The sequence below is a fragment of the Epinephelus lanceolatus genome, chromosome 6 (assembly GCF_041903045.1).
Source record: "Epinephelus lanceolatus isolate andai-2023 chromosome 6, ASM4190304v1, whole genome shotgun sequence".
NCBI lineage: Eukaryota > Metazoa > Chordata > Actinopteri > Perciformes > Serranidae > Epinephelus > Epinephelus lanceolatus.
This window is the reverse complement of record NC_135739.1, coordinates 25,317,813-25,345,461: the sequence shown is the minus strand read 5'-3', so window position 1 is coordinate 25,345,461 and position 27,649 is coordinate 25,317,813. Positions and strand designations below refer to the sequence as shown.

At 42.1% G+C, this 27,649-nt stretch overlaps 1 protein-coding gene across 8 annotated transcripts in view; it reads left to right on the top strand.

Moving 5' to 3' along the window:
- Window positions 1–27,649, top strand: part of ptprsa (protein tyrosine phosphatase receptor type Sa) — a 259,574-nt gene that overhangs the window by 164,045 nt on the left and 67,880 nt on the right. For 7 of the 8 annotated variants that reach the window (XM_078168857.1, XM_078168856.1, XM_078168854.1 and 4 more), the window contains one exon: window positions 18,541–18,651. In XM_078168857.1, coding sequence (XP_078024983.1) covers window positions 18,541–18,651 — 111 coding nt within the window. Of the gene's footprint in view, window positions 1–18,540; window positions 18,652–20,939; window positions 21,119–27,649 lie in introns of those variants that run through there. The other variant, XM_078168855.1, reaches the window with a different exon arrangement.

Sequence of the window (27,649 nt, the reverse complement as noted above, 5' to 3'; positions counted from 1 at the left end):
TGGGTGTTTATTGTTTAAATCACTTGAACATCATATCATGAGGGTAAATTCTCTAGATTACAACATGAGAAGCATACAATAAAGGTCAAGTGTTGTAGTAGTAGTGCTCTGACCATGTTACAACCATAGATCGTCGCCCAGAAAAATGTGTCGAAAATAACAAATTATGCTTTATAGTGTAACATTACTGAATGAGGTCAAATGATTCACAACATCCCAGAAGTGTGTCATAGTAGACAAAGAGAGCCAGGTCCATGTTCTACTGACACAGCTCAGTGGTGGATATGTTGTCTTGTTCCCATTGATTAAACCCCACTGAGAGGCCCAGTAAAGCAAAGTCTAATTATATTGCTAATTAAGTGCAGGCCCTGGAGTGGCCCCGGGCAATAAGGGGTAGATATTTTAGGTCGATGATTTGTTGCCATTCGAAAAATCCAATGACTCCTATTTGATTTGTTGCTGAAAACGTAAATCAGTGTAGACACCACTAAATAAAGAGTCTGTTGCCATTGAGTCCGTGCCCCAGTTGTGGCCCTCATGAGTTGTACACGCAAAAGAATCAATTTGTCATCTCACAGCTCCCTAAGGCATATAGTTTTAGATATGTTTCATATTTAACTTGCTGGTGTCCAGTTTGGGGGTAAATGTTTAGATTTCAAAGCAAAATCTTCTATCAAAATATGTGTGGCTATTTGCTCTCTCTGGGATGATGTGCAACTTACTGAAAATTCTGTTTCTTGGTTCATAGTGGCCTGAGGACCTCCTCCTGGGATAATAGGTTGTCCTTAGGTGCTTTGGAGAAGGCTGTCAGCCAGTGCTTTAGACTATAGAATGAGGAGAAAGAGTCTCAGCAAGGGACTCTTTGTAAGAGAGCTCTAATGTAAATGTTTACACCTTAATGCTCATCTTGGTGCACTACCTGCCTTCTAGGAAACAATAGGCCCGTTTCCACCACAGGAACTTAGGGGTAATTTTTCGGGGCTGGGGCCGTTGGTGCGTGTCTCCACCGCAGGAACCACCCCCGAAGGACAGAGTTCCGGAACTTTTACGGGGGCTAAACAAGTCCCTGCCTCGGAGTAGGTACTCAGAACGGCCCCGAAAGACTCCCGGCTGGGGCTTGGGGATTACTTGGTGCTGATTGGATATACTCAAGGAGGGATGTGATGTCAACAGAAAGCAACAAAATAGCCGGCATTTTTAGAACTCAGCAGACGAGGATTAGCTCGTTCATATAGCTTCCTCCGCCATGTAAAAAAAACTCACTAAATGGCCCGTGAAAAAAATATTCTTTCCAGCGGATATCTTAGTTACAACATGATTGAGCTAGCAAAGCAGTTTTGTGTTGCTATGTGTGGTATTTATTCAGTTTTGGGAAATCACAATGTCTAGATAGCATCAGTGGCTGCCGCTGACAGGGACAGCTAACAGCAGCAGCAAAGCTAACATCAGGATGTCATCTGTTAAAAGCCTCCCGTTGTTGGATACGACATGAAACTACTCCAGATAGCTCAATCATGTTGTAACTAAGACATCTGCTGGAATTTTTTTTTTTTTTTTTTTTTCACGGGCCATTTAGTGAGTTATTACAGACACCGCTAAGGGCTATCAGCTAACAGCGTCCCTACGTCGCCCCGGTAAGTGGTCGCGCAACGATTACGTCACATCCAGAGCCCATAACTTTACAGGAACCTTCCTCCTACTCCGCTCTCTCAGTGGAGACACGGCGGTTGAGAGGGCCGAGCGAGAGGACGTTCCTGTAGTAGTTCCTGCCCCCCAAATAGTACCAGGAACTTCTTCAGTGGAAACGGGCCTAATTAAGGCCTTTAACCACAAAGGTGCACTGTGGTGTTTTCTTGTAGAAGAATCACAGTTGATTACATTCAGTCCTTCTCACTAAAACTTATGCGTATCCTTGAGGTATAACAAATGTGTTAGTGCATTTGCTTCCTCATAGAACAAAGCACTTTTTTCTGATAACGATGTTTGCAAAAACCTTTTTTTGCACTACTAATGATACTAATTCCAAGTATTAGTCTGTTACTATGCCAAAAAATTGTGGAAGATATTTTACATTCAGGGTTTTTAAGCTGTCACTAGAGAACAAGAAACTGAAACAGCTTTGACAAGGTTATTGTTTCATTGCAGTCATATAATTGTGAAGATAATTATGATATCAGAGTATGTTTGCTATGCAGTTGTCATTGTGGTATTGCAGTTCTTGGGTAGTATTCTAGGATCGTCCAACTTCAGCAGACAATATTCTAAATTGCTAGTGATGCATTGAAACCTCACTATGTTGGAAAGTTCAAACCATTGATGAAAGCTAATGATTATATTCAGTATTTGTTGAGAATTATCTCTCAGGTACATTTGGCAGCTGATAAGCATGTCTACACCACCAGATATTTCTGAAATTACATATAATCATATAAAAGGCCAGCTCTGCTCGAAAAATTGGGTTACCTGTTAGTTTTGACAACATGGCTCCATGAGTATTGAGCATCTATGGATGATGGACAAATAAATTCAGCTTCCTGTCTGTTGTCTAACCTCTGTATCATCTGTCTTTATCTGTTTCATGATTTCTTCAATTGTCTTTGTGTCCTGTCTAACTGAAACAGTCAGCTGTTTAATTGTCTCTCTCTTTATTTGTTTTGTCTATATTTGTGTCTGAAACTCAGATGTGTCTCACATCGCAGAGTCTTCAACACGTTTCATTTAACTGTGACCCATAACACAAGTTAAAACTAAAAAAAAAAACAATAAACTAAATCAACCAATAAAATACAACTAAAAATATGACTAAATCTTCTATATTTTAAAATTGATACCAAAATGGGTTGATTTTATTTTTCAACAAAAATCCTTCTTAGTAGAATTATAATTTGTAAATACACGTTAAATGACTTGAAATTCACTGCTCCATCCATGGTATCACATGGTAAAACTGCTAAAATGAGGTGGAACAGATGACCCACCTAAACTGTAGTCCCCTTTAATTCTTGCAGGGCAGTCACTTTCAACCTCAACCTAAAATGAACTATGTTGTTCTTCCTCTTTTTCTAATTACTTTCCTCTTGCATTGTCATTTACAGAAACCTTTGGTAAGTGTCTTGCTAAGCCCAGAAAACCCACCCACTCTCCTTGAAGCAGATGGCATATTGAAACTACTTTCCAAAATGCATGCATCCCTTGCTCTCCTCTCACCCTTGTCCTCTTTTGCCACTTGTTCCCTACGTTCTGTTTCTATTTATGCTAAACTTTTACTTTTGTTTCACCCACACTCCTTATGCCGACTCTGTTCTCTGTCACCCCCCCACATTGGAACTTATAGCAGAAAGGCAAATCAAGGACAAGCAGCAGCACAGTTTGGAGAGTTGGTCAGGCATCGCAGTCCACCTTTAAGCAGCACAGGTTTTATTTATATGGGGAAGATTTGCTGAGCAAGTCTTTTGAGGCAACATCCTGCTTTGCATTAATGCTAATATGCACAGTAAGACTTAAACTGCCCAGTTCAACTACCTTTTCTTCAATATTTTAGCAACTTTACTGGGCTATTTAAGGTTCTAAGTACATTTTGCAAGGTTACCTTGGAAGTAGTTGTTGCCTTATGTGCTTTCCCCTGACCATATTATCCAGATTTTACACTGCTGATGCTTCCTGTCACATCTAGCTCGTTCTCTCTGCTGAGTTGCAAGACAGCAGGCTTTGAGGAAATAATTGGACTCTGCTTGAATCCAAGACAATTACTCCTCTGCAGTTATAGCCTACAGTATTTTTGGTCTTCTTGGTGAGCTATACAGAGAACACTTTCCTCCAGAAATACACTGTTGTGTTATACTCAGGTGTAAACGGTCAAACTTCAGTTTTCACAATAACAGCTTTGCTGTCCAAAAATATCCTTGGAAAGTGCAGAAAGTACTGAGAGGGGCTGAAAGAATCTTGAGTTCTTTCCAAGTGAAGGTCACTGCAGGACCGCTGTATGGCTGAACCCTCCAATCCCACACTTGGGCTGGGTTGACCCTCTGGTCTTGGCCAAATATTTTCTCAGGAGAGTATTTTCTTCCCTTGCCAAATTGGCCCACATCCCCACTGGCTTACAGATCTCTAGCTAAGGCTCTACTGCCCATGCTAGAGGGCGAGGTCTCAAGTGATAGTTACATTTGGCCACATTTTGTACTCCTCCTGACTTTTTGAACTACTTGCAAAAATATACCCAGCGACTATAAGATGGGTATATTTTACTCACAGGTCAAACTATGTGTGTATGTAGGGGGCAGAAAAGGAAATTACTTTCTGTTGTTTCAATACCAAGGCTCTCGTAAGGTAATGTTAGCTCTGGGGGCTTGCCTTTTTTTCTGTAGTCCTTTTGCTGGAAAGCTCATTCAGCAGCCAGGCAGGATTTATGCTGATGAGAAAAAGGCCTGTGTGCTCAAGCCTCCTAGGCTGCCATCTTCTCATGTCCTCAGAGCTTCAAGTAGCCATCTTAGGTCTCCAGGTTTTAGTATTTAGTAATTTTTCTTTTTTTTTTAAGATTAAAAAAAAAAACACCTTCCAAAAATCCCAAAACAAAACAAAGCTAAAAGTTCTTGTGACAGCTTTTGAATAGATTTTTTTCATATTCTTCTGTTTGCTCTTTTGCCTCTGGCACACTCTCAAGCCTTAGGGGGTTACTCTGATGGGTGCTCTCCCAAAGATGGTGGTAAGATAAAAACTTTTGGGAAGAGATGGGGAGCAGTAAGGGGAATGTTGGAAGTGGATTGGAAAAGACGAGTTCAAAAACATACTCGACCTCCAGCTACTGCAAATAAATCCTCAATGTTTCTCATGTGACTTTCAGTCCATCTGATGTTTAAATGCACATATTGAGCTGACTTATTCCCACCTTAAACAAAACACAAGTTTTTAATAATAAGTTTGAATATTTATACTGGGAGAAAGAGCATCCTGCTCTTGTTTGTTAGATAGCTGCCTAGCTGGATGACTCGTTCTTTATGTGCCAGACCATGCTGTGCTGGCAGGGCAGTGATATTTGCATCTGGGTCCCCTGAGGAGCTCCTCTAGAGGTGTGGAGGGAGCCTGACATTTCTCCCCAAGTCCCTGTGGCTGCAGACCCCAGGCCCTCGCTGGCCTTGTCAGCCAGAACAGATTAACCAGAGGCCATAGGCAGTGAGAGGATTGGGAGGAGTGCAAATTCATAAAGATTAAGGTCCTTTTTGATATAAAGGTTTAAAATTATGACCTGACATTTGATGGCTCCCTTACTCACACAGATGTATGCACATTCCAGTGTGAATCATGCTGAGTTCAATTGCACTTAATCTGAAACGTGCAAGAAAACGCTCACATTTGTTGGCATCAAAGTTGCTCTGCAGGGAGTGGCCAGGAGCTCTGCAGATGTGGTAACAACAGCCAGGTTTTCCCTGAGACCTGCTGCGACACCACCAGGATCCCAGACGGGTGTCTGTGGTGATGAGAAGGTCAGCCAGACGCCCTCTGGAGGGTGGTCAGACTTTGACACTCGGCCAGTCACACAACCCCATCCTCCTCACACGCAGATGGGCAACATCTCTGGCCAGATTGCCTCTGGCCAGACTACATCCTTCAATAATATTTTTAATATATTCAGAGGGGTGTTTAACAAAACAGCTGGGGTGTTCTGTGGAGCAAAATAATGCCACATTTGATAATGCGGGGAGGTCAGCGGACTGCTGAGGTATATTTAGGTCATTGTCACTAAGCTGGATCCACTTCTGGCTGGCCAAAGCTTAGAAGGGGAGCTTATTGCCATTAGGTTGTGTGCCCGTAGTATAGGTGGATTTGCTATTGTAATTGAACACAGGCTGGCCACTCCAGACCCAGTCTGCCTGGCTAAGTTTTATTTTTATCTCTTCATGCTGCTTTATTATTCAAATATTAGAAGTTCCAATGACTGAGGTCACTCCTTCTCATTTTTTCATATATATATATATTTGGTGGAACCAATTCCTTTGAGCCGAACAACCTCTCTGTTTTCCGTCCTTAATACTTTACTCTTTTTTTCTGTCCCTCTTTTGTCGCCCTGTCCTTTATAAGGTCCACATCTGATGGCCTTCTCCTTTATAAACCTGCTTTATTAACCTTAACCTTATCCTAACCTCAGCCTAACTTTGACCTTAACCTCACCTAACTTTTAACTAGTAACCCCTTAACCCTCAACTAAAATTTCATCACAGCTAAAGCAAAATAAACCAACAGCTTCTGCAGCCTCTAATCAAACTCTAACTCTATAACAATGTAACCTTCCCAGAGCCCTATTTCCTTTGCCTTGTGATTATCTATGATTATGTGGTCTCTAAAATCATTGCAGAAACAATTAAAATGTCACTGTTGTTTTGCCTGGTTTTTCAATGACTAAACTACCTCTGTGGTAAAGCTATGCACTTAGTGCACTGTTTATGGATAAAGAAAAAAGGTTATCCTTTATCATTTACAGAATACGAAAACCTTGTAAGGGAGAAATAGTTAAGAGTCTGTGAAATGTTTCTTTAAAGACATATTCCACTTTCATCAGACAATATGAGCAACATTACATTGAATTATTAAACAAAGTAATTTTAAATCACCGTTTGGTTCATTGCAGCAAATGCACACTTTGCAGAGCATGAACATACAGTCAAAAAATATAAATGCTTTTGTAAATATCTTAATAATATGTCATTAATGGTATACAATTATTGACATATTTTAAGATAAGCATAGTGCACCACCGTTTAGTGCAACTCTAAAGGAAGGAAATTATTCCACCTAGGTACATTGCAAACCAGGCAGAACTTCAAACTCAGTGATTGCCTCCTACCTGCTGGTATCACAAAAGACGCCTTTGTATGCAGAGCCGCATAAACCCGATAAAAAGGTATTGAAAATTTCATCCCACTGCCCAGCCACCTCCACCACTTAATGTACTGTATAGCTTATAGAAATTACTGGCTCCACTTTACATCTTAAACTCCAGGTTCTCTTGATTTTATTTTATTTTTTAAGTGTTAGAGGTATTGTCGAGGATATCGACAGGCAAATTGGTACAGAATCAGCACACAGGCATTGAAATGGACAACTGTGGTGAAGAGGCAGCTGAGCCAGAGGGCAACGCTTTCAATTTACCAGTTGATCCATGTTCCAACCCTCAACTACGGCAATGGCTTTTGCACAGTGACCGAAAGAATGAGATGGTAGACACGAGGGGCTAAAATGAGTTTCCTCGGAAGGGTGGCTGGGCTCACCTTTAGAAATAGTGTAAAGAGCTCAGACATATGGAAGTTGCTGGGAGTAGAGCTGCTGCTCCTTTGCATTGAAAGGCAGCCAGTTGAGGTGGTTCGAGCATGTGATCAGGGTGCCTCCTGGGCATCTTCCTTTAGAGGGATTGACTGGTAGGAGACCCCAGGGTAGACCCAGAACACGCTGGATAGATTATATATCTCTTCTGGCTCGGGAGCGCCTTGGTGTCCCCCAGGAGGAGCCGGAAAACGCTGCTGTGGAGAAGGACATCTGGACTGCCTTATTTAGCCTGCTGCCACCTCGACCCAGCCTTGGATAAGCAGCAGTAAATGGATGGATTGAAGGAAGGTACTGCTGTTCTGTTGGTTCAGCTAGTTGGTAGGACTGCTGGTATGTGTTGTTGTGTGCAGCTTGCATGATTGCATGCACACACACAAGGGCTGGGCCTGCAGTGTTAGACTCAATGGGCAGTGCGTACCCTTGACCCTCAGCTCTGTGCCTGCAGGCCATATATGCTAAGTAGGGCACCTCCCCTGGGTTGGCACTGCCCTGCTGGCACTCTCAAGGGATGGCCAAGGGCATGTGTTGCCATGAGCCATCCTTAGATTTAGAGAGGGACACTAAGAGAAAGGCAGGAGGGAAGAAACTGTGGGAAAGGCTAAGACACAGTAACTCCGAAATAGGGGGAACGAGGGAGGAATGGCAGAACATATAAAATAAGAAAAGAAAAGGGAGTCAGGAAAAACAGTTAGAAAACAATAAACAGAGGGGAAAAAAGCCAAGAGCGGAAGGACAGTTTAATGCTTGGCAGAGAGGGGGTTGAAGTTAAGCTGGCTCCACTACCCACGCCCAAAGCTCTGCCTATAAGGGATGCATTTTACATCACAGCAACAACACGGGCTATGTTTAAAAGCCCACCAGCAACTGACTGGACAAGCTCAATATTTTATTGTCTCTAATGGGACATTTGGCTTGCAGTCAGGCATGTAACACAATACAGACTCACAATAAACAAAGAATAGGGAAACATACAACTCTCGGTTAAATGAAACAATGGAAAGAGCCGGGAGATTGAATGACCGGGCAGGAGGGATGAAGCTTGAGGTGAAGAGTCTATCTGTCACAGTTAAGCAGGTTTACGACTTGTAGGATAAATAAGAACTCCAATCTGTTTGATTTAACTTGTGGTTGTCTGAAGGTAAAGCCTGAAATTCTAGTTTAGTGGAAACTCTGTTCCTCCTTCAGCAGCAAGTTTGCAGAGATAGATACCCGGAATAGTATCGTGGCGCCCCAACTTGTTTTACTGACCTCTTATTCAAGGTCAGTTGGCTGGGAAAAGTCTTCTGCCACTGGAGCGATCCATGTCAACTTGAGGTCAAACCTCTCCTGCTCTGTGTTATCACCCCAAGTTGCAGCCATGATACAGTGCATGCCAAGACCTTGAGCTTCTTCAGCTCTGGTGGTAAAGCATTGAATTTCCTCTCCTAATATGTCTAAGGCAAGGAGAGGAAAAGTGTGCTTGTTTGGGTTAGATTTTGTGATACCAGCAATGAGAGGTGTTGTCTTGTCCTTCTTTCTATAAAAGAACAAATCCCCATCTCTGGAAGCCTTATAAGAGATTACCTAATGCTTTGATAATCTAATTCCAGTTATTCACCTTCCAACCCAAATAACTCCTCTAACTACTACTAACAATAACTTTTAACTAAACTGATGTTGTGTCTTCATTTTTGTGTCTCCTCCAGAGGGTACCCCGATACGAGGTAAGATGTTTAACACAATGAAAAAAGGGAGTTAAAAGACTTTAACGTACATTAAACCAGACATAACCGCTCCTAACTCCACCCAACTGGCTTAATCGTGGGAGTATCATGTGGGCTTTTCCTCTTAAAAAATGACAAACTTTTCTCTGTCCACTAACATTAATATTCCATCTGTGTTTGGGTTCTGTGTTCTCTGTACACACTGTTTGTGAGCGTGATCATATGTGTTTCACACTCCTATGCCCTATGTCATTGTGGATGTGTAGTTCTACCACCGCTGTGGGCGTTCTGTGTTTGTGCCCTCTTACTATCTCCTCCACATCGTCAGTGTCAGGAAACTACTGAGCAATTCAAATTGTGTCGCTGGCTGGTTATGATACAGGATTGAGAAGGTTGACAGCAGAGGGGAGGGATGGTGAGGGTTATTACAAGGCAGTTTGTTTGCTTTGTGCCTCTGACATTTAAATTGTTTGGACATGGGGCTGGAGGGTGGGGGATCGATGATGAAGAGTTGCGGGGTGGGTGATGGTGGCCTTATTTATTGATAAGGCCAGGGTATTGAATACTGTGAAGTGTTGAACACGATCTGAGCAACCTTCTTCTCTGCTTTGATATCCTCCTCATCCTTCCATCCAATACTGGAGCAATAGACACATTCTGTATGTTAATGCAACCCCCATCACTTTCACAAGCCATAGCTGGAGATACTTGTATGTAACGGAAAAAGACGGCATAAATTACGTTTGATTTCATTTCAGTCCTCCCTGTAACCGTGCGGCACAGCAATTTATAAAGGCAAAACTACGGAGGCTGCTGCGTTCAATAGCCACCTTTTCACACAAGGCAACATGTACGTCCTTTTACCACACCAAAACCAGCTCTTATAATGTGTGAGGATAAACAGCAGGATATCAAGGTGGGAAGGGAATGACACAGAGGTAAAGCAGCGTGACTCCGATGAATTATACGATAGCCTTGTCAAATAACTCTTTTTTTTTTTTTTTTTTTTTTTTTTTTTCATTTCCCCAGACAATTTAACTTTCACTTGTAATTATCCAGCAGGCTTTGTCACAGAAGCATTTTTCTCCCAGTTGATTCAGTGTGATTGTTGATTCATGTGTTTGTTGTAAAATGGTTTTGTTCCACAAGCTGAGCAGGTAAGTGAATATCTCAGTTTGCCATGTATGTCCCTGTATTCATCGAGGCGAGATGAATGCTCTTAGTTTCACGATTAGTCTGGTACAGCAAAAGGGTGATTCATTTGACGATAGAGCCCCGACAGTAAGATTAAGGTCCTCCATCCTCAGCCATTTCACACGAGCCATACGTGACACGAATAAACGGAAGCATGTTATCAAACATATTCATGTCCACCTGAGGTTTCAGATTAAATTCACACCCTTCACTCCCTTAAAGCCCTCACTCATAACCAACATAGCCCAACCCCGTTCTCCCTGCTCCGCTTTGTTTGAGTAAGAAGGTCTCATAAATCACATTGTGGTGAACAAAAGCAAGCATGACTTATGAACTCTGCATTTGCATAATAAGATAAGCGGCCTGAAAAAAGCGGTTTCTCCCCACCACATCACAGCATGCCTACACTGACTTGCCGTCAAAAATGTATGCTGCTAATGTAGAGAGAAAATGAATAGCATAGGATCTGGAGAGAAATGCAAATGTAATTGAGATCAAGAAGGACGCAAATGGTTTGTTTGCATAAGTGCGTGTCCACACTAATGCAGATTCTCATCTACTTTAAGTGACTCGAAAATGGAGCTTTTCAAAAACACGTCTTTCAGTTAGACGCTACTTGTCCCACTGCTGAGTCATTTTATGTCACTTAATGTGAAGGCATTTTCATTCATACAGCCTGATAGCATCAAGAGGCTTTACAATCTGTGCAGTATATGACACCCTCTATCCTTAGATCCTTGATTGAGATCAAGAAAAACTTCCCTAGGACGACACAAAAGGCGAAGCACACCATTCTCAGATATGGGAAAGGAAACAACCACACAGAGGAGAGGATGAATCTCATGGATTGAGGCGCTGTCAGTCAGGAGATAGAGGTCCCAGGATGGCCAACAGTCCAGAACAGAGGAGCCTGACTGAAAAGACAGGACAAGGAAGAGAAAATAGGGAGAGAGACAGATCAGCACAGGGCTTGGATGCTCACACAGAAAGTGAGATCGATGCAGTGGCTTTCAGAAAGTCTTCTCGTAGGCAGGACAAACAGGGACTATAAGTACTAGGCTTAATAGATTCATTGAGACCGAGCCGCCGGAAGGATAATTGTAATAGGTACAAGTCCTGAAGTAATAAAAAAAACAAGCAACTAACTGAAAGTTGAGGCGAAAAGATGAGTTTGGATTTAAAGGCCTCAACAGAGTTAGACTGCCTGAAGTCAGCAGGGAGGTTATTCCAGAGGACGGGGGGCATGATAGGAAAATGGCCTGAAGCCTGCTGACTTCTTTTTAACTCAGGGGACAAAGCAGTGAGCATTGGGAGGAATGTAAGGTTTAAGAATATCAGACAGGTATGAATTTTGTAAGTTGGAATTTTGTAAGTTATCAGAAGTACCCTAAAGTCTGATGTGATAAAACCACTGAAGGGAAGCTGAAACTGGATGTTGAAGTTAAAAATCTAGCTGCAGAATTCTGAACCATTTGAAGTGTTTTAGTATGTAGTGCTGTCAAACATACTGATCTCTTGATTCATTTTGATTCTAAATGTTTGAAACAGTTTCATTTTCCGCAGTATCAATACATGGGTACCAGTGGTGCTTTCTTGACCTGTCTTATTGTTAATATTTACTACAATCATTGTGCCATTCCCTGTTGCTGAGAAAAGAAAAGTCGTAGTTGTCATGTGATAGCCTTGTTATATTTATCCTATTGTATGCCCTTATTGTCAGTTTCTCCCAGTGGTATTGAAAATGTATTGAAGGTATTGTATCATAGTTAGAGATTTCAGAAATGTGACAACATTACTAGCATATAGCATACAGAGATCTGTAGAGGCGAGACAGTTAACACCAACTATTGTAGTGGTTGCATTAGCTGTGGGTAACGAGAGGCTGACAGGGCAGCAGCAGAGGCTACCCGCTGAGATAGTTTTGCATATGAAAAGTAGTCTAAACGTCTAATATAATGTGGACTTAGCTCAGAGAAAGTGAAGCAACGTCATGGCTGATATCCAAAATGTTCATTTTGCTCCCATACAAAGCCGCCCAGGTGCTGGCCTAGAGGTAAGTGATAGGTATAAAGGTAGCTGGACTCCCTACCTGCTTCATTACTGATTTCATGGGAGCGTTACAAGCCACCAGATGGGCACTGACAACAATGGCGTCACACGTTGGACCCCATGCTGGTGCGATCACAGTATAATGACCTTGGGGTGGTGGCAGAGCGTGCCCGAGTGACAGGATACAGACAGAAGGAAAGGGAGACAGAGAGATAAGGGCATTTCCATACTTTGCTGCCGTGTGTCCACACTGGCTGTCTTCTCTCATGTGTGATTATTAAAACCGCAAGTTCACAACTTAAATCCGAAACTTTCCACATGTTGTCGCCCGCCGTAGACACTCTAATAGCCTCCCTCTGAAGTCGCAAGAGGTATATGAACTGATGTTGAACAATACAATAACAACTGCGGAGTTGTTTACTGGAACCCTTGCTGAACCAGCTGTAGCAAAACTTGGAAACACACCAGACAGTGAAGTGGGATACTACTGGGCTTATAATGTTTATACATGATGCGATAATGATGATGTGAAAATACAACCATGGTGTGAAACTTGTTAATTCCACTCCGCTTGCTGTTTTCAATTTAATCTGCATTGTCAACAAGGACATGTTTGGCTTGACAACAGTTCTCAATAGCAGAGTGCATCTCTGCGTATCTAATTTTGTTGTTACTGTTGTTGTTTTTAAGTTTTATGATAGAGAATCTAAGTATTTTTAGTAATTTAATTATAGAAACATAGTTGTAACACTTCCTGCTTAATCATGAAGTGCACTCAAGGTATTGAATCCTGTGCTCTTCTGTGCACTTCAGTGAGTTTAATTCATGTAGTGGAAAGGTTATTATTTTGAGTGTATCCACTTATACAGTAAGGTGCTAATTTGGGGTTTTAATTGCACTGTTGAAGAGCTTTAGTGAGCAGTGTTGGGATGAGAGGATGGCGAGGAAACGACAGGAGAGGAGATGAGAAATGAGAGACATGAACTGAAAATGAGAGATAAAATGATGAAAAGAACAGTGTGCACCGGCAGGCCTGAGTGGGCTGCGGAAGGAGCAAGAGGGAGGGAAAGAAAGAGTGAGACTTGGCCAGCCATTTTGTTGATCGCCTAAACAAATCAATCAAGGCCCGCTGGAGCACACTAATTGAATTACACAAATGGGACTGGGGGGGGTAGACATGGCAAAGCTGCTACAAAGCAGCGACGGGGGTGGGTAGACCACGGCTTCAGGCACTTTCTGAAATTAATCACCCATGCTTGCCCCTCCTTGCTTTTCTTTTATCCCCTCATCTGTCCTTCTGTTTTTCTGCGCTTGTCTGTCTCTTCAACTCTTCCCCCCCACCCCGCTCTGGTTGTTTTGTTCTTTCTTTTCCTCTCTCTGTTGCATACTGCACCTCTCATAAATGTGACTCCCTTTCCACCCCATGCTGTCTGTCTTTTTTTCCTCTTTTGTCTGATTTTCCCCACCCTTACACTTTTTGCCTTCTCCTCTTGTCATTCCTGTGTCCAACCCAGACTAAACTATATCTCTATATGGATTTGTCAATGTTAAAAAAAATGACACTTTGTGATATGTTTACTCCTAGCCTGCAGCTGCACAAAGGAAACCTGAATGAAACTCTTCTCGTTTAAATGCAGTCCACCAATCTCTTACCAATTGAAGAGATCGGTGGATAGCCCTGCCTTCAAGACTAAATCCTCATAAAAATTTTGGCAAGAAAATGATGAAATTTTAATGTACTAAAGACTGCTGGCAAAAAGTATCCCCTCTCAACAGCTTCGGTACACAAGTGTCTCTCTTCCAGAATCTGAATTCGCCTTCAAAAACATGTATTTGTTGAACTCTGCCCAGGCAGTGCTCTTTGTTATCACACCTTGGCACCTCAACGCTCCTCATCAGATCAGCCTGCGGCATGCAGCGCTGTTAACCAGGGCAGCTGTCACAGCGGGGACAAATGTCCCAGACCCACTGCCCATTACAGCCCTCTTTATCGAATGGATGAAGGCAGCGAACATGCTGCAAGACAGCCAGGAGTGGGTAACAGTGGAGACTGGAGGTTGCGCGTGTTGGCGAGCAGGGAGGGTCACTTTGACTGAGATGGAGACTAATTGGTCCACATGGAAGTGAAGTCATTATTATCAGGGACTTTATTTGCCTCAACTGTAGCCACTGTTTTTTCTTCTTTTGGATCCTAATGGTGCAGCATACATCATGGAATAGGATAGACGGGGGAAAAAATGTCACCAATCTTTTCTCCTCTGACCCAGAAAAACATGAATTATTACTTAGCAGGGGCGGCACTAGCTGGGGGTCACGGATGGTCGGTGTGGCCTGTAAGTGGAGGTCTCAGGTTCAATACCCACAACAGCTCACATAATGTCCTTCGACATTCATGTGTCCTTTTTAAATGTCCCTCAGCAAGATTAAGTAGCAAGTAATACTCACACAGTAATTGCAGGTCACTCTCACAGTTGAAGTATAAAACTTAGGATGTAATGTAATAAAATATTCAGTTGGTTGCACTTAAGTTCTGCTGTACCTGTCATATTTGTACCCACAGTAGAGTAAAATAAAGAGTTTTCTGTCCTAAACAATCAGTGACAAACTGTGCTGATATCATATAAAGTAAAACAGGCCACGTCATGGCTAGCAGAGTAGTCAACTGTCATGAACTGTTTTCCATGTTCCCCTAATGAAATCAGGCAAAACAAACTTCTTTGATAGGTGTGTTAGTGATAAGATGTAATAACTGAAGACAGGAAAGACATGCCATTAGGCCCCATATAGGACTCATTTCATAAGCACAGTAAGGCCATTTTGTGAGCGCCACCGTAAATTGCTGTTTGTCGCTAGGCAAGTCTTTATCAACAAACACCCATTGTGTGAACAGACTGGGTGCGTGTGTTGTTGTTTTTTTTATTGTGCTTGTGAAAGATAATTTTCTGCATTTATTTCATTCCCTGTGTTTCCTCTTTTCCTGATAAAAGAAAAAAAAAAAAACGCCAATGGCCACTTGCGCTTTGGTGAGGCACAGGCTGGCAGGGTAGACCGAGCGCAATTATGCAAAACACAGAGAGTGCAGTCATATTAAAAAAAAGACAAAAGGAAATGGTGGAAAAGAGACACGCTGGTGACGAGGGTTTTCAAAGGGTGGAGTTTGTGTGTACGCGTGCACGGGTGTGCTGCTGCTTGAGATAGGACATCAAAGAGGGGTTTGTTTGGATTTGTATGTTAAAAGCCCTTAGAGGTCTGTTGTTTGTAAATGCTAATATTATCAGGCTTTAAACTGACTAACCGGTCGCCAAGAAAGAAAGATGTTTTATTCTATTATATGGGCACAGAGATCATAAATGACATTAACGGGACAGATTCGTTTAAATTAACATCTTTGTGGTTTACAAAAGACAAAGCTGGGACGAGAGGGAAACACATGAGGAGGGTGGAAATGCCAAAGTGGACGGAAGAAATATGCAACTCACACAGTGTGGCCCAACACATGCAACACCAGCGGGATATTGCATCTCCGCTACGTGTGAATCTGACGGAGAGAGGAGCATAAAGCATCTGAAAATAGAATAAAGTTGTGATTTCTCTTTTGCTCTCCTCCTCTCTCATACCTTTTCTGTCTCTCTCCTTCTGGGCTTCCTTCATCAAACATTTGTTCACACAGATCTAATTTTATCCAGTGTGTGCAATGAAGGATTTGGTTGTTTTCAGTGTGTATACAGTTTAAGATAAATTGTAACTCACCCAAATTTTCACGAGGTTAAGAATAACGTCTGTGCTCGTTAGGAGAGTAAAACTTAGGGGTCTCAGTTTTTAGAGAGATTAATAATATACGGGTTTAAGGCAGAAAATAAGAAATATCTCCATTCCTCCTTCTCTCTCAGTGTTCCTCTACATCCCTTGCTTCCTTTGTCACTCTCTTTGCTATCTCCCCTTCTTGCTTCTCCTCCCTGCCTCTTTCTTCCTCGCCTTTTTTCCCCGACCTCACTTTTCTCCCTCTCTCTGTGTTCCCGCCAGCGGAAGGAGTCTTTATGTGTTCTTCACAGCTCCACTAAATAATAGCTAGAATATGTAATGAAGCCAGTAGGAGCTTGGAAACAATAGATAATACCACCTAGCGAGGAGCCTTCGCGAAAGATGGAGAGGAACAGATGAAACTCCCTCCATCCGCTCAAACACCCTCGTCCCTTTTTCTCTCCTCCTCGCTCGCTCTCTCCGTTTTCGCCAGGAGGTACAATTTACAGCAGCCAATGTTGGTTTTAATTGGCTCTCAATTAATTTTGTTTGGCTCATTATCTGTCACCCTCCGCATGTTGGTGGTTGTGTTTTGTTGACCTTCAGATGACATTTGTTGAATATTATTTTCACACAACGACATTTGTATTTGTTGGAAGCATTTGGAGCTGCAGACCTTCAGCTGTTGGCACACACAGAATGAAAAATATATGAAATATAGAACATTTCTTGTGGTTTAACTGTTTGGTAACTTACAACAAAAAAAGGGGGCTGTGGCCCACAACCACAAGCCCTTCAGCATTATTATTTATGAAGCATTGAGGGAAAAAAATTGCACCAACTTCAACTTCAGCCTTCCAAAGATTTTATAATTCAGCACAGGGACCTAGGCTGACGAGCCGCTGGCAGAGCTTTCTGGAACCGTCCACCTGGAGTTGAACTTCACACAGTCCTTACTTTGTGGTCTCCCTGGTGTTGAGGCGGTAGGCTTCTGAGCACATTCCAAGCCACCTGCCACCGGGCTGGCATTTGCTGTTCCAAGCGCACATCAAACACATCCAAATCAGATCCCTGCATAAACGCAGAGCGAAGACTCCACCACCTGCACTCTGCAGGTAGACATTTTCATTTGGTTCATGAGCTGTGTGCCAGGAACAGCTCCCTCTGGGGGATGAGGATGATCTGAGCTGTAGAGGGAAATGAAGAAGGGAAAAAATAGGGGAGTATAGATTGTTGTAGCTTCGGGTCGGCTTCTTTTTTCTGAGAGTAGAAATCCATGTACTGACTCCAAGGTGTAAAATACTCTTAGAGTATTAAGCCGTGGCCAAGGTGGAAGCGTGACTAATCTTTATAATTAAGCAGGATCGATGGTCTCATTTGTGGCACAGCTGAAAAACGTTATTAGACCAATGTTCCAGAATAGTAGCTTTGTACAACATTGTGTTCACTCCGCCTGCTGATGTGATGGAGTAGGTTATGGTATATTACAGAGTATCCTGGGCAGCGGCTGGCGTATTGATGCTTCCTGGCTAAACGCTAACGAGCGATGGTGCTGTGTTTGTCAGGGAGGTCTGGGCTGCAATCTGTCTGCTGAGCCAGCCAGAAGCCCTAATGATATCATCAGGAAGTGCCGTCAACAGCGCTCTAACGAGGAATGATCTGACGCCCGTTGTTCCACCTCCCTCCTCCGTCCCCCACGCCCCTTCTTCAGTGTTGTTGCCAAGCATTTAGGTTGAGTTTGTTATTGATAAAATCTAAAAACTGAAAATGTATATAGTAGGTTTGAAACACTTAAGCCCTAAAGGGTTTATATAAAACCGTATACCTTAGAATATGACAATATGGAGGAATATAAAGGTTGACAACAATCCAGTCACAACAGTAGCCAGTAAATCAGTTCATGTGGATATACCTTTAATTTCTCTCTCCCTTAATGTTTAGAAGAGATAATGTAGGACTTAGATCACACGGTTAAACAGTGGTTTAACCACAGAGGAGCTGAGCTGCTGCATTGTGCACGATACCAGTGTTCATTTGGACATGAACTGTATGTCTGGATATTTTCCCATGACCCCTCTCCCCCCCTCCCAACACACACAGTCTCTCCCTAGGTGAGTGCTATGCAAAGGGCAATGTGTTCATCTCACTCACTTTGCAGGACCATCTCAACACACTTCTCCATTACCTTTCATCACACTTACATCATGGCTTTTTTTAAACAAGCTCTCATGTCTCACGTACACCAACATAGCCACGAATTCAAAGTGACTGATTCCCGTTTTAATTTATTTAATTCCTATTCATGTGTGGATGGCTGAGGCTGGAGAGGAATCCAGTTTCTGCGCTAGAGAAACAGCTGCCGACTAAATGCTCCCTGAGAAATTCAAGATACTATGCATTAAGAAGATTGTCTGACTCCTTCATGTGCTGTCACTGACAAATCGACTAATCAGTCCTCCCTGCTTTCTTTCTCTGTCTCTTTTTCTCTCTCTGCCCCCTCCCCTTTTGTCTTTGCTGCGTGTTTTTTATCTTCCAGGTGCCTTGCAGATCGAGAACAGCGAGGAGACCGACCAGGGGAAGTACGAGTGCGTGGCGTCTAATGTGGAAGGCGTGCGCTACTCGTCCCCTGCTAACCTATATGTGCGAGGTAGGGAGCAACCCGGCCCCAGAGCCAGGCCACAAAAAAAAATAATAATAATAAAAAAATAAAAAAACATCCATCCCATTCTGACTAAAATGTCTGAACAGTGCAGCTCAGCTTTAAGTGGCATTACTGTTGAGCTTAACAAATGATAATTGCTTCCATTCTAGCCCAGCTGTATTTGCACAAAATGTATTTTGCAAAATAGTATTACCCGAGTAGTATAAATCTTTTAGCATTGATAGTATTGCCTGCCCACAAATGTAATTTCATATGCACTGAAACTTCCAAATGTAAAACTATAATTGACCAACTAATGTTCTTCTCTGTTATGATGTTATGCTCCATTTTGTCTTTGAATGCCCTCCCCTACTCGCTCGGAAGGAAATGTGTAGCACAACAAGCCGTATGTCTTTACTTTATCAGTTGTAAGACGCCTTCTACCTGTAATTGTGTGCCCGATAAAATGTTTCCCCCCCCCCCTCCCTCCAAATTAATGGAACCCAAAAAGAGTCGGAAAAGGACTTCTTTTTGATTAGCTTTTTTCAGGTACAGGAGCACAACGGTAAGTCTTGATTTTGATTGAGTGGCGAGGTATTAATACCCACCAATCAAAATCTCCACCCCTTCTCCTTCTCCAGATTTGGGGGTAAAAAGGATTTCCTTGTGGTGAATTAATAGCAAAGGGCCCTTAACACAGTCAGCTGCTCTGTATTACATAAGAAAAGCTCTGTGGCATAGATTATAAAGAGTGCATTTCCTCGACTTTTTCTTCATGGTGTTCTGGAGCATAAATCCATAGTATTCCCCTGTTTCTGCTTTGGGGTATTATCTTTAAAGCCTTTTACAGTCAGCAGTAATTTTGGCGGGCATGTTCCAGCAAAGTGAAGATATGAAAAACAATCAGTCACAGAGAACGTTGAGTTTCATAGGAAACAGGCAATGAAGACAAAAGTCTACCCTCTACCACTAATGCTAAATGACAATGAATCCCTGTTGAGGGAGCTCTGATAAATTGAAGCAGATGCATTTTCGACATGTATTATTTATATTGTGCATATTAAATAAAGATGCCTCGGTATCTACTCAGTTTGTTCCCTCTGCTGTGTACCAAATAACTTTGTTCCCAATAAATAATTCACTACCCTGACATTATAAAATGGGTCAGGGAGCTGCTTTTTCATTATTATTGCTATTATCATACCCTGTGAAGTAGTGGCAAAAGGAAGAAAAATTCAACTGTGAGGAGTAGAAGATAAAAAATGGTTCATCAAGATTAGTTTCTTTTCTTGTCAGCATTCATCCTGGAGGCTCATGCTGTCTCCACTCTGATGCAGTGACACTTAATGTCAAGTAGCTATTCATTTTTTTATTTATTTTTTCCCACGTACAGCAGGGTAGAAGCTAAAAGGTCCGTGTCAAATTACAGTCGAGAGCTCTACAGGAGTCATTAAATAACAATAATAATGGGAACACTTTGTTGACACAGCACTGGGATATTTAGTAGTTCCTTTGGTCAGAAACACACAGCTATACCCTGATATCATTTCCAACAATTCATGCAATCTCCATGAACACTGGCTCCATCAGCATGCTCTTTAAAAGCCTACACAAGGGTCATAATTAGCCAGGTACTTTCACACTACAGTATGTAACACACTTGTTATGCCTTGATGGTGTCAACCTTTGTCTGTTTTCAGTTAACTTTTGTCAATCAATTCTGATACTTGATGTTGACTATGTTTTGTTCACAAAGCGAAATGCACTCGAGATTAGCAGCTGTGGTACGGATCAATTTTCAGGAGAGAAAAAAAAAGACAACAAAACAAAACAACAATCCTAAATTTGATCTGGGGCATACTGTACCAGGGAAAATTGAGCCTACTTCCCAAACAGAAACCGTAATAACAGTGCTTCTGATTGGCTTCTAACAACATTTACTGTAACTGTCTTGAACTGCAGCTGCTAATTTCAGCCCAAACTGTGTCTTTTTTTCTTTTCTATCTCTCATTAGTTCTTTCTTTATTTTCTCTTTATTTGGTTTCCTTCTCTAACAAAAGCAAATACAGCCACCACAGGAGCCTCTCCTTGTGGCTATACGGAGCTTGTGAAATTTTGAATTATGAGTATGGTACGCTTGATTTGAAACCAGTGGCGCCTCACAATTTTTTTCTTACCAGACGACAGTGCGGCCACTGGGGTGTATCTGATTGTTTTGGTTCAAAGTTTATTTAAGGGGGGGGGGGGGGGGGGGGGGGGGGGGCAGGCAAGTGTACTTTCAAGACGGGTGTCACTGATAGCAGGGACAAGGGAAAAGGAGGAAAAAAAGGATTAAAGAAAAGGGAAATGTAGCTGCAGCTAAACACCTTGAGGTGGCTTTTTTTACTCTCTCTGTGTTTCCCCTATTTTTCTCTTCTCCTCATGTCATTGTGTTCTGCATCAACCCCTTTACATCCCTCAGAGCTTCGAGAAGGTTGGTGTGTTTTTTCTTTTTTACTTTTTTTAACCCACATTTGAAAAAAAAAATTCAACATGTTGAAAAATTTTAGCTGTATTTGCCTATTACAGAGCTCGACTCATTACTAATTTGAAGAAATACTAATCAGTTAATCCAAACTGCTAAATGATTATGAAATAAATGTTTCTTTATTTCCAAGGAAGAAATGATGAAAGCAAACCCGATTAGCTCGGGTCTTGTTAATTTACTTTTATGTTTGCATTGTGGGGCCTTTTCTCGTTTTGCATCCTTTGGTATTGCTTCTGCACCTAAAGGCTTTCTTGCACGTGTTGTCATGGAAACCCAGCACGTGGAAATAACAGAACCTGTTGCATGATGGGAGAATGTAACTGCGCTTGCATGCCTGTACAGAATTCCTTTGGCCGTGTTGTTTTTTTTTTTCCTTTCTGCATTCCCTGTGTTTTGTTCAATTGTTTCCTTCTCTTCCTTTGGTTTCTCAACAAGTGTCTTCCCTGATACAACCAGATTTTTTGGCTTTCCTTTATTTAGTTTAATTTTTTGTGTTGGTGATTATGGTGTTGTGTTTGTGTGTTTTCCTTTGGTTTCAATTCTGTTCCTGATCTTAGTTTTCGGTTTAAAATGTTTGTCTTTTTGTGGTTAAATTTGTTTGTGAGATTTGTGTTTCTTTTTTTTTTTTCAAAATGATGCTGCTCTGCTTCTTGAGTCTCGGAGTGCAAATGCCGAATGAAACAATAAGTGTGTATACAGCCAGTGTTCCTGTCATCTTGTTTATAGCGATCCATTACTGGAAAAATTAGACCTGATTGGGCCTGATTGGGTTCCATGGTGATTTCAGGCAGCCATTAAGGGATGCCATTTACAGTGTCGTGTGGATCAATAACAATATAATGACTTCGACATCACATTTGCTGTTGCTTAGCGGGTGCTCAAAGATACTTTTATTTTCACATGGCGGCAGCTAGATGTGATTGGTTTTGTTGAGTGACTGCTGTTTGTGTTCCCTCGCAGTCATGACACTCAATCAAATTATAATTTATTATTCAAAAGACCTCCTTCCCTTGTGCACACACACGCACGCACACTTAGGGAATAGAATTGATTTTCAGGTTGATGTGACTAAAGTAATGATGATTGTCAAACTGGACTGTAACAAGACACACATTACTTTGCTTTTTTAAGCATTCACACAGTGTTCCTGCAGCAATAATGAGGCGTAAGTGCCGAATGAATTTGAGATCAATGCAAGCAATTGGCTTTGCACCAACTTCCCTTCATCTATAAAGATGTTCCACCTTAATGTTAGTATCAGCACATGCACCAAGTTTTCCAAGACATACCCAACTGAATCAGATCTACACTGAATCTCATATCCCCCGCTGCAGTGCTTGCCTGTAAATTTCATGGCTCCACTAGCATTATGAATACATGAGATACATATTTTTGGAAAGGAACCACAATTTTCAGCAAGGGGTATTGCATGCCGCTCAACAAGCCCGGGCAGATCAGGCATATCATTCACTCAGGTAGAAGAGATAAAACACGTCCACCCCTATCGGTCTCCTCTCAGTGTGGGAGTGTTTGTAAGTGTGGCTGTCAAGGTGTGCTGATCTCTTGGAGATTAGACTGATCTCTGTCCTAAAGTCATATAAAAAAAATGACGACCGCTCCAGCAGCTAGCACATTAATTTCCATACTTTACTGACCTCTATTTATCCAAAGGAGTACACATGTTTTTCTCAGCAACATGCTGCACCAAATTTATCTCTGGAATCTACACATTTAAAGTCTTCTGCTGTTGGCAACTTCGGAGACTGAACATATTTTGCTGTAGGGCACCTTGATAGTTGCTGTTTTCCTACCAAGTAAGCCAGTAAGAATTATTTATTCCTCCTATTCATAAGTAACTCTTGAGCTTTTATTCTTGTCAAGAGCTTATTAAGAGCCACAAAGAGCCCTAAAATACCAGCAAGAGAACCCCCCTCAAAAAATAAGAAATGCTAGCCAGTGTTTTCCTTTCCAAAGATGCTGAGTATAGCTGATATATTTCTTTCCATTGCACCAGCCACATCATTTGTCCTTAAGGCGAATCATTAGACAAATATATATAATCATCCCTTCTGATCTAGCAGTTATCTCAGACACAAATGAGTGTTTCAATTCAGGCACTTCTGTGCACCAATTGCCTATCAAAAGACTTTCCATTAGTAATTGTAACAGTTAAGTCCGTGAAAGCCGCCGGCCAATAGTCTGTCATTGCTGCCCTCCACATAATGGTGTCCACAGCGCATGGCGCAATCCCACCGTAAGAAACAGAGAATAAAAAAAGCCTGACAATGTCCACATTCAGTCTTAACATCTTAATTCTAAGTCCTAAGAAAAACAGTGATGCAGAAAGACTGCGCTGTGATGTACGCATGTGCATGTTTGCCCTCCTTCAATGGTATCTGCCTGATTTTGAATGTGCTTGCATGTCCTGCTATGCATTTGTGTGTAACGTTGGGAAAGAAAGCTAGATTACACCTTATGTTCTCACTGGCCAAAGCAAAAATCCTGCCATCTCTATTAGATGTTTGTCTTAAGGAGTCCTGAATAGCCACCCCTCAAAACAAAAACCCCACCATGTTGCCATCTGATGTGCATTTATTTTCCATACAAAACCAAAGTTTCATTACCTCTTATTCTAATGCAGATATATGAATACACTCCCTTTCTCAATTTGACTGATAATATTCACTGAAGGGATCACCACAGTGAGGGGACATGCTTGTGATATCATTTGGCTGCTTGTCATCTACCTGTAAGACAATAGAAAAGAGCGATAGACTCTGAAATCCCCTCAATCCGCTGCTTGCTATTATCAGATACCCCTGCCATGATTCCTGTCAGTTTCCTTTAGGTAATAATTTCCATTTTGATAAGCCACTGATAGTGACTGTTTAGCATTGGCGCAGCCAAGGTATGTTAATACAGGCCGACCCCCGCGGCTTATATGTAAATGCCGTAGGCCTCACCCAGCAAGTGTGACTAAAGGATCTCCATACTGCGCCTGTGTCCTCAGGCAGCAAGAGGGTGTAATCTCAGCTTCAAGGTGACACTAAAGGCTGCACATTATTTTGGCTTCCCCCTTCATTTTGGGGCAGCAAAAACTGCCTCACCAAAATGGCCGATAATGTCCACCTTCTGACCTCTGTTTTTTGGCACAAATCCCTCCACAACACCGCCCACTATTAGAATTAGTGCAGTACTCTGGCGTTCTCTCTCGACTGCTTTCCACCTCGTCCACTGTAAGGCTTCTTGTCTTTCTCTCCACATTGGGGCTTGAAACAAGATTATGTGTTGTTAGTAGTCCAAATGAAAGGTATATGTTTGTTTTATTATCTCTCAATTCCAAATGGGCCGGCTGGGCTCCTGGTCTCTGTGAATGAGGAGCCTGTCCATGCAATTGGGATTCTTTATTTTCTTTGTTTTACCGGCACTACATTTTAAGTGTAGGATAGCGTAGGTGCCACTCACACACATACACAGCATTTGAGAGCTTACCGGACCATTGGCATGTCAGTGTCCACTTGAACACTGAGTCATTTCATACAGGCCTGTGTCTAGCTAGCAGTGATTCATTTGCATGTGATACTGACATTTAGACCCACAGTTGATGTTGTTCCCCGACGTGTCTACAGGGTTTTAAGAGTTACCATTGCCTCTCCCAAGGTATAGTGTAATGTGCTGTAGCATCAGCTGACCTAGAGCTCTTGATTTTCTTTTGTAACCAAAGACCAAATTTATTTATGTGTCAGACACACTGTGCATGCTGTCGACAGGTAGACTCTTCCCAGACTTCTTATCATCTGTGTGCGCCCCCGTGCCATGAAGACCTGTAAGAAGGGAGTTTTGTATATTGGCTCAGTGATTTGTATATTTCAAATTTCCCTGGCAGGCCACAGCCAAAAGTTACCAGCATTTGGCAGGTGGCTGGTGTTAGTCCCCACATTGCCCTGACAGTGTAGGTGAACAAAGGTGAACATAGACCTCTTCCTGTGGGGAAACCTCATTCACTCAGCCACTTCAGCTCCCCGGTCCATTGGCTGACCTGAGCCCCAGGGAGAGAAGAGCACCATCAGACACACTTTGATTGGACATTGCCCCTAAAAACAAAACAAAAAAAATCCCCTTTTCACAATATTCAGTTTTCACCATTCTTTTGGATTGGAGGCAAAATTCAAGCAGAGACAAATTATAGCTGAAAAACATCTAATAGTATTGATGCATACCTCTTTGTTGAACACAGCTGCACTCTGGTACTGTCTATGCTGTTCGGACTTAGTTCTTTTTGTGGATTTGTTCAGTTTAATTTATTTCCTTTCGTTTGATTTTGTGCGTGTGTGTCTGGAACAATGCTATATTTGGGAATGGATGGCATGCTTGGATGGGCTTGGGTGACATTTTTGGATTGTATTGGTTCCCTGGTGTCTGCCCGAGTGGATGGGGGCGCACCTGTATATGTCACTCATGCCATAGCCACACCCATGCATGTCTGTGTGAGGAATGGGCTGCCCTTTTACCTTTGTTGTTCAGTGAGGCATTTTTTTAACAAATTAGAATGCATATATATTTTTTCTGTGCCTATACAATGGGCCTTTTTCCCTTTTTCCAGTTCAACATGTTTTTTTCTTTAGAAAATCTCCCATTCGGACTTCCTAACTATCCAATTATACCTGTCACGATGAGACAATGCATGATATCTCAGCCAAAAGGTCATGCGTCCCATTGTTTAATTTAATTTCTGTACAGTCAGATCGGGGCAGAACAGGTTATGATTCCCGGAAATCTTTTTCTACAGATTTTGCTTCTAATGGAGGCATTTTAACTTAGATTCTATATATATATATAATATATGGAAATTTGGCTCCTTTTTTTTTTTGAGGACAGTCTTTTTGAATCTGCTATTGACCTGTGTTTTTTCTTGGTACATTTTATGCCAGATCAGTGTGTGAGTTTGTGTACCACATTAGAGCGTTCCCTCAAAGGTCAGCGATGAAGTTTTTGCCCTCAAGGTCAGGTCGTGTCTTGCCCAAGGTAGTAACATAATTGACATTAACAGTGAGTTACAGGCTTAGAGGATACATGTAGAGTAGTACAGAGGACACATGAAAAGCTGCAGAAGGTCTCCACCCATGTTTAATGCACTCTAGAACCGTAATTAGCTATTGATGTTATATACATATTTTACATGAAAAGGAGAATGCTGTAGTTTATATCACTAAATGTGACATGGCTGTTAAAAGCCAGTAACAGTAGCTGTGTTCTCACCATTGCACATGCTGATAGCTTGCTGTAAATCACAAACATGCTTGGCCTCTACAGACTACATGTGAACATGGTGTATGTACATTTTAGTGGTAATCTCAATGCTCAGGTCAGTAAATGTCAATTATCTGGTAAATCCCCTCAGAGTGTGTGTAGGTGATATTTGTGCCCTTAGTTTGTTGGAAAAAGTGTCCCATGCAACGATCATATGAATCCCATTTGGATCGACACGGTGTATTTTGGAATGCTACCTATCCTTGATGCCCCTCTCAGTCCCCCCCCCCCCCCCCCCCCCCCTTCCTGATTCCTCTTCCTCGGTCCCCACCCACCCCACACACATACACACCTCACATCCGCCCACCTTACTGCTACTTCCCAAGTACATTTGCATTGAGTTGCAATGTTTAAGGCGGGGAGGAGGGGAGGTGTAGTTGATTCTTGCTTTTAAGCCCCAGTGTGTGAGACCTCCAAACCCACTTTGAGCCATGGTCTTCTTTTTGTTTTGTTTTGTTTTGGTTTGATTTTGATTTAGAATCACAGTCTCCTTATTCTATCCCCCACTTATGCCCTCCTCCTCCTCCTCCTCCTCCTCCTCCTTCCCTTTCTCCGACAACCCAAACCCCCCTCCCCTCCCCCCTTGCGTACTGTACAGTATGTCTGCGTGGCCATCCGTCACTGTCTGTCTGCCCGTCTCCCTCTGTCTGTCCTTTTGTCTGCTGTCTTGCTGCTTGAGTCTGTTTTGTTCTGCCTCGTGTCTTGTCTCTCGTCCCTGTCTCTCCTGTCTTGTCTATCTGTCTCTAAATCAGCTCTTCCATTTAGTTCATCATTTTTTTACTTCCACATCTGCACTACTTTGCTTCTCTCTCTCTTGAACCTTCTTTGCATCCCAACAAACATGTTGACATGGAATAGATGTAGAGACTTCGGTTAGCAGCAATTGTTGAAAAGCTTGTGAAAATGGTGACACATGGAAGTTATAGACATTCATAGTATCCCATAGTTGCTGTTATCGTTTTGGTGAAATTAAAACCTATACACGTTTCATTCAAAATAAGTTTAAAACCTTCATAATACATAGTTTTTAATGTACCACTGGAGGGTTTTCCCTCAGCACAAGGTGGTACTTAACCATGAAGCATGTAAAACGTTTGTTTCTCCTATGATTGTACATGATGGAAGTTTGTCATTGACCTAACAGCAATATAGTAATTATCCAACCCA